At 39.8% G+C, this 6,717-nt stretch overlaps 1 protein-coding gene across 1 annotated transcript; it reads left to right on the plus strand.

Annotated features, from left to right (window-relative positions):
• Positions 1–157: 157 nt before the first annotated feature.
• LOC104855952 (acyl-coenzyme A synthetase ACSM4, mitochondrial) lies at positions 158–5,041 on the plus strand (the record flags this gene model as incomplete). Its single annotated transcript, XM_010615036.3, has 5 exons — positions 158–259; positions 873–1,000; positions 1,095–1,194; positions 3,256–3,375; positions 4,800–5,041. Coding segments are annotated over 5 exons (537 nt in total), but the record flags the coding sequence as incomplete, so codon positions are not given.
• Positions 5,042–6,717: the final 1,676 nt, after the last annotated feature.

Genomic DNA, 6,717 nt, shown 5'->3' on the forward strand with positions numbered 1-6,717 from the left:
GGTCCTGCGTATTGAACTCAGGACCTTGAGCTTGCAAGGCAGGTGCAGCACCACTGAACTACATCCCCAGCCCAGCTTTTTGCAATTTATTATGCAACTATTCACAGCCCATTTTTATTTTGTGAAAAGTTTAAGAATCTAAATTGTTTCCTTCTAGGTTATAGATGAAAAAGGGGATATCCTACCACCTGGCAAAGAAGGGGATATTGCTCTCAGACTAAAGTCTTCCCGGCCTTTTTGTTTCTTCTCTGAATATGTGGTATGAAAATGTAGAAACTGCTAGGCATACTTTAGTCCAGATAAGGGTCTGCATTTCTGCCTACTGTGCCTTGCTATATATAAACTGGGGCAAGTGACAGAACCCTGCACCATTTCATGAACTGTAAAAAGGGGAGAATAGTATCTACCTCCCAAGCATATTGTGAAGATTAAATACTACAAGTAAGAAAGTGATTGCAGTGCTGGTGTCAGAAAAGACAGGGTAGGAGAAGGAGGAAGGGCATGGAGGATATTAGAGGTGGAAGAGAGGCTTGGTTTTTTAATACTCTTCTATACCTTTTTTTATTTTAGGATAGGAACTACCTTAACTTAAAAAAGTTAACTTCAGCCCAGTGTGGTGGTGCATACCTCTAATCCCAGCATTTGGGAGGCTGAGGCAGGAGGCTTGCCACAAGTTGAAGGCCAGCCTGGGTTACAGAGTGAGTTCAAGGCCAGCCTGAAGTACATAGTGAGACCCTGTCTCAAAAACAAACAAACAAAAACAAAAACTTCATTTAGAAGTAAGATGTTGTAATGTGCCAGTCACTTAGTGGGTACCAGACCCCGTCTCTGTTCTGTCCAAACTAATTCCCAAATGTCCGATCAATTCCTAGGACAATCCAGAGAAAACTGCTGCTACGATAAGAGGAAACTTTTATGTCACTGGGGACAGAGCCCTGATGGACCGAGACGGGTATTTCTGGTTTGTCGGCAGAGCTGACGATGTCATTATATCCTCTGGGTTTGTACACGTACCATTTCTAGAAAGCAGCACCGTGGCAGGGTGGGAGACCTCGGATCTGGAGTGTAGTGAGCAGGCTGCCCCTCCTCTGCAGGTACCGTATCGGGCCCTTCGAAGTGGAGAGCGCACTCATTGAGCACCCAGCAGTTGTCGAATCAGCTGTCGTCAGTAGTCCAGATCCAATCCGAGGAGAGGTGAGTGAACATCTCTAACCAAAGCAGCAGTTCCCCAGTTTCAAGTTCTGTTTGACCACTGTAAAGACTAAATCAAGAGCACAGTAATCATTTCATTTTCATTGTGAGGTACACATGGCAAAAATGGAGACTAGGAAATCAACTTTACAAATGAGTTGTGTCCCAAAGAGGATTGGGATTCTTTGGGTGGTAAGTGACAGAAACTCAACTCAAATTGACTTATCAAAAAAATAAATAAATAGCTGGGGATTTAGCTCAGTGGTTTCGCTGCCTGCCTTGCAAGAGCAAGGTCCCAAATAAAAAAACAAACAAATAAATAAAATGTTGGGCTCATATAACTGAGAGGTATTTAGGTACATCTATTTCCAAGTGTTCATGTGGAGTTAGCATCGCTTTAGTCTCTCCCTGTGGCTGGCTCCCCTACTCTGTTGACTCTCTCTGAGCAAGTTCTTCCTTTTTTGGGGGGGATTAGCTCAGTGGTTGCTGCCTGCCTTGCAAGAGCAAGGTCCCAAATAAAAAAACAAACAAATAAATAAAATGTTGGGCTCATATAACTGAGAGGTATTTAGGTACATCTATTTCCAAGTGTTCATGTGGAGTTAGCATCCCTTTATTCTCTCCCTGTGGCTGGCTCCCCTACTCTGTTGACTCTCTCTGAGCAAGTTCTTCCTTTTTTGGGGGGGTGGGTACTGGGGATCAAAATGACTTTGCACTTGCAAGGCAAGCAGTAGAACCACTGAGCTAAATCCCCGGCCCTAATTTCTTCCTACTTGATAACAACCAAGTCCACATTCACACAGGGCAAGGAGACAGCTAACTTTCCAAGCGTTCTCAGGGACTCCCAGGATCTTCTCTGCCTATGTTAGGTCACATCTCTAGCCAAAGTGGCCCACTGAATGGTACAGGTGACTGGCCAGACCTGGATCATATGCCTGTCCTTAGAGGTAAGGCTTGGTGTCAACCCCACCACAGAGAAGTTAGGGTAATACTCCACAGGAAACTCAGAGTACTGTTACCGAAAAGTAGGAGCAGATACCGAATTAAGCCTCAGATTTCACTGTACAACTGTCATGGATGGATATGATGCATTTCCTCACGGAAATAATGCAAACAAAAGATTGTGGCCATGTTCCCAAATAAGTCCCACAAACTTCCTAATTAGGACCTAATGACAGTGTTACTCAGGCAGTAACAAGAGCCTTGATTCTAGGAGGAAACTCTATACTAAGGAAGAGAAATCCACTTTCTCCATGGAAGTTTCCCATAGACTCAGCAAGCAGAAAAATCTCAATACTGTGTATACCAATCACCTCCCACATCTCCTTCTGTGCCTTTCTCTCACATACTCTCTGCAGGGACGTTGATCTCATACGCTTACCTCCTGTACCCCCTTGATTTTTCATGTAATTCCATTCTCCAAAAGGTTCTTCTTCTGCCACTACACTCTTAGTCTCTCCACATAGCTGATTTCAACAGAACACCGGAAGTCAACACCAATTACAATCAGCGATGAATAATCAATCATTTAAACTATGCTTGCCAAGCTCAGTAATTCTCTAATTGCTTTAACCGGTATTACAAAGAAAAGGAGAAACTGAGAAGCAAGAAAGACCCTTTGAGATAGATCAGTCCTTCCTAATACATCATTCTTCTCCCTCCATTAGGCTTCCCAAACCCCCTTCCAAACACATTCTCCTGAACTTCCACCTCTCCGGACACCACGCTTCCTCACGCAGTATAGGCTGGATGGTGGATACAGTCATCTGTCAATCAGACCGCCTGAATACAAAACAGAATCACTGTTAAATGTGTGACACGTGAAGAGCTCAGCCATGAAAGCAGCACTGTACTCCTCACACTCACAACGCATTTACCTGGAAAAAGAGCCCCCAAATCTCACTTTGTCACTGTAGTATTTGAACCGTGTTCGGGGGGGATCCTGGCATTTGTAGTCATCACTCAAGCTGCTGTTAACATAGCGCCTCTGCTCAGCAATGGTTCCAAGCTCTTCGCGTGTCTGCAGAACAAACATAGCAATACAAATGGACTCTTTTACTGCAGGTGGTAAAAGCGTTTGTTGTCTTATCTGCACCCTACAAATCATCGGACCCTGAGAAATTAACTCTTGAGCTTCAGGATCATGTGAAAAAATCGACTGCACCTTACAAATATCCAAGAAAGGCAAGTATAAGCTAGGTTTGTGCAGCATGTAAGTTCTAACTAGATTCTAATGTAGCTTTTATTGGATTTTGGCTTTAGAGTAGCTCAGTATATAGGTAGAAGATCTCTCTTCAGTTCTGTTAGCCAATAATTTTGCTTTAAAATGTTTTATATGTGGGCGCTAAAATGTTTGTTAAACTTTTAAAAATTAACTCTGCAACGCTGAGTAACTACTAAGAATAAAGAATTAGTCCCATTCCGTGTAGAGATAAGGATTGTTGGCAAAATATTAAGTGCTTAATTAACTAAAATGTTTGTTAAACTTTTAAAAATTAACTCTGCAACACTGAGTAACTACTAAGAATAAAGAATTAGTCCCATTCCGTGTAGGGATAAGGATTGTTGGCAAAATATTAAGTGCTTAATTTTTAGGGATAGTATCTGATTTTTAGCCCTCTGGGGCATATAATGTCCCGCATTAATTTAAAAAAACATATTTAGCTTAGTGGTGCTGCTGCCTGCTTTGCAAGCGCAAGGTCCCGAATTCAATCCCTGGTGTAAAAAAAATACATATGCCTTTAAGTGTCAAGTAGCTTCATTTATGGCTCAGGAAGAAGATGCTATCCAAAGAAAATACGGTAGCTTTCCTGAAACCTTCAAGTGGGGATTTAAAAGCAATTCTAAACATGAGAGTTACACTGCAGCTTCCTTCCTATTCGCTGATGGTGACTAATCTGTAAGACAGTTCGTCAGTTGGTATCATTTCGGTCAGAAGATAGGTAATTTCAACCTAAGAACTAACTGAATCATTTTAACTTTTTTCTCCATTAAACAGAATCAGTAATCCTTTTTCAGAAACGAGATCCAAGGGCATTTAAAAATACATAGTGTCAGCTTGACAGAGGGGAACAGACAGAGTCAAGGCCAAACCTAAGGGAAACTGTAGGTACTCCAAATCATCACTAATACTCCTCCTTCAGAATCTGCAAGACCCCACTCTCTTCATTGATTTGGTCATTCATTTATTCATGCTTGAAACTGATACTCAGCCTTCCAAAGAGCTGGGATACAGGTATGCACCACCACATCTGGCTGCAGGATACATGCCAACATTTTTCTTTTTGGATTTAAATGTAAACCTCCATTCTCCAGAGGGCAATAAAGGCCTGGGTCTAGACAGGACAAGCAGAGAGGTAAAGGGATTCTTTTCTTTTGGCACAGCATGTAAATTTACACTAAAAACTACTAGGATGGAACTGTACAGTCATTCTTACTGTATGAACTGACCAAGTTTCTTGAGCCCACAAGATTCAATGAACGTAAGCTAAGACAATGTCCACATATAAAATTCAGAATTTTACGAGAGCTCTTTATCTCATTGACAGCTGGGGTGTTAAAATGGAACCAAGGGTCTCACTGTATTTTTTTTTTTTTTTGTCAATTAGGTGCAATTTGTCCAAGAACTACCAAAGACAATCACTGGGAAAATTAAGCGCAACATTTTAAGAGATCAAGAATGGGGACGAATATAGCTTGATAAGAAAACCGAGAAATTAAATAGTAACATGGTTGCTTTCTTTTAGGATTTGCTTCCTGACAATTCAGTGACTACTTTCTTAAAATGTTAGTTTTTTTCTAGTTGAAAATTTGTTTTCCACTTAGCCAAAAATTTAAAAATAAAACCTGAACTTGAGAATATTGTTATAATAACCAAGTCAACAAAGGTAATGATTTATAGCATTTGAAAGAGGATAAAATGATTACTTAAAAAAGGAAAGTATACAATGAGTCTGTGTTTCATTTAACTTGTCCTGAATAATATAAAATAAAGATAAGAACTATTCTAGGAGAAATATTTGACAGAATTTCTTCTGCTTAACTTTTTTACGATCTCAATACTTTCTTTTGAGACAGAGTTTCCCTATGTAATTCAGGCTGGCCTTGAACTCATTATGTAACCCAGGCTGGCCTCAAACTCATGGTGATCCTCTTGCCTTAGCCTCCTGAGTGCTGGGATTATAGGTGTGCACCCTCACGTCCAGCCTTCAATACTTTAAAGTAACTTAAGATGAGGAATGTAACTACTATAACTCAAAGACCAATGAGTGAATTTAATGAAATTAACTCCCATAGTGTTGTTCCTCGTTTTGGAGCAAATTCTGTAAAATATCAGAAAACCTGGATTATTCAGGAACATTAATTATTTAAGAGCAATTAATACATTTTTTATAGCTTTACTTTTTAGAATCACACATGACTTCTGATACATAATTTGACACAAAAACATTTTTAATGATACATAAGGCATAAAGCAAAAGATCTACTAAGAGGCAGAAAAAAAAAGTACAGAACATCAATCTTTAGGGAACAACTTTATTTTGATTTTTCTGAAAATATCAGGAGCTATAAAAAACAAGCTGAGTATCTGGCTGGACCAAAAGCAAAACACAAGTAAAAATAGCACTTGAAAACCATGTTAGAAACCATGTTTTGAAACACAAAGTTTAACCCTTTTCTCAGAGCAAAACAAGTTCATAAATCACAACACAAGTTGTTCAACTGCCACAATTTTAATTAAAACATTGAAAGAAAAGGTACCCAATATCCACCTCTCATCATTTATAAAATAATATGCTCAAATTTCAGTGAAAATAAACAGGTGATACATTTAAAAGCAAATCTTTTAATGAGTAAACGCAGCTTTTAACAGAACATCGTATTTCTGTTGGGGAAGAATAGCTTGTTTCACACTCAGATCTTAGCACATATAAATATTTACAAATGGCAAGTAAAATAATAAAATCAAAATTTCTTTAGGGTAGCAGCTTCACAAAGCAAAAGAAATCCAGTTATGACAAACTTAGTCCCAGAGTCCCTTTGTCCTGCACTATCAAAATAAAGCATCTGTCTTAGAGCAAGTCTGAAGAAGGCACCAAGATCCTTCCTGTCCTCCCAAATGACACTAATTACTACTCTTATCCTTTAGATATGACTTCAACATCATTAAGAGTCAACATTCTAGGGTGGGTGCAATAGCACACACCTGTAATCGCAGCTATGGGGGAGTCGGAGGCAAGAGGATCACAAGTTCAAGGCCACCCTGGGCAATTTAATGAGTCTTAAAATAAAAAATAGAAAGCGAGGAAAGTGGTTTAGTGGTACAAGGCTTGCCTAGCATGCACACATCTCCGAGCTCAACCCCACAAAAAGAATTAACATTTAAATATCTTAAGATATCAGAGAAAGTACCAGTCCCATGTACACTGGCAAGGTCCTCTGCCCTCCCAAATCCTTAGCCCGTTTACCAGAGGCCCTCACTGAGAGTAGAAATGCCCATGTTCACTAGCCATTAAACTGACACAG

The sequence above is a fragment of the Fukomys damarensis genome, unplaced genomic scaffold (genome assembly GCF_012274545.1).
Source record: "Fukomys damarensis isolate Sample0158 unplaced genomic scaffold, DMR_v1.0_HiC HiC_scaffold_43889, whole genome shotgun sequence".
Classification (NCBI taxonomy): domain Eukaryota; kingdom Metazoa; phylum Chordata; class Mammalia; order Rodentia; family Bathyergidae; genus Fukomys; species Fukomys damarensis.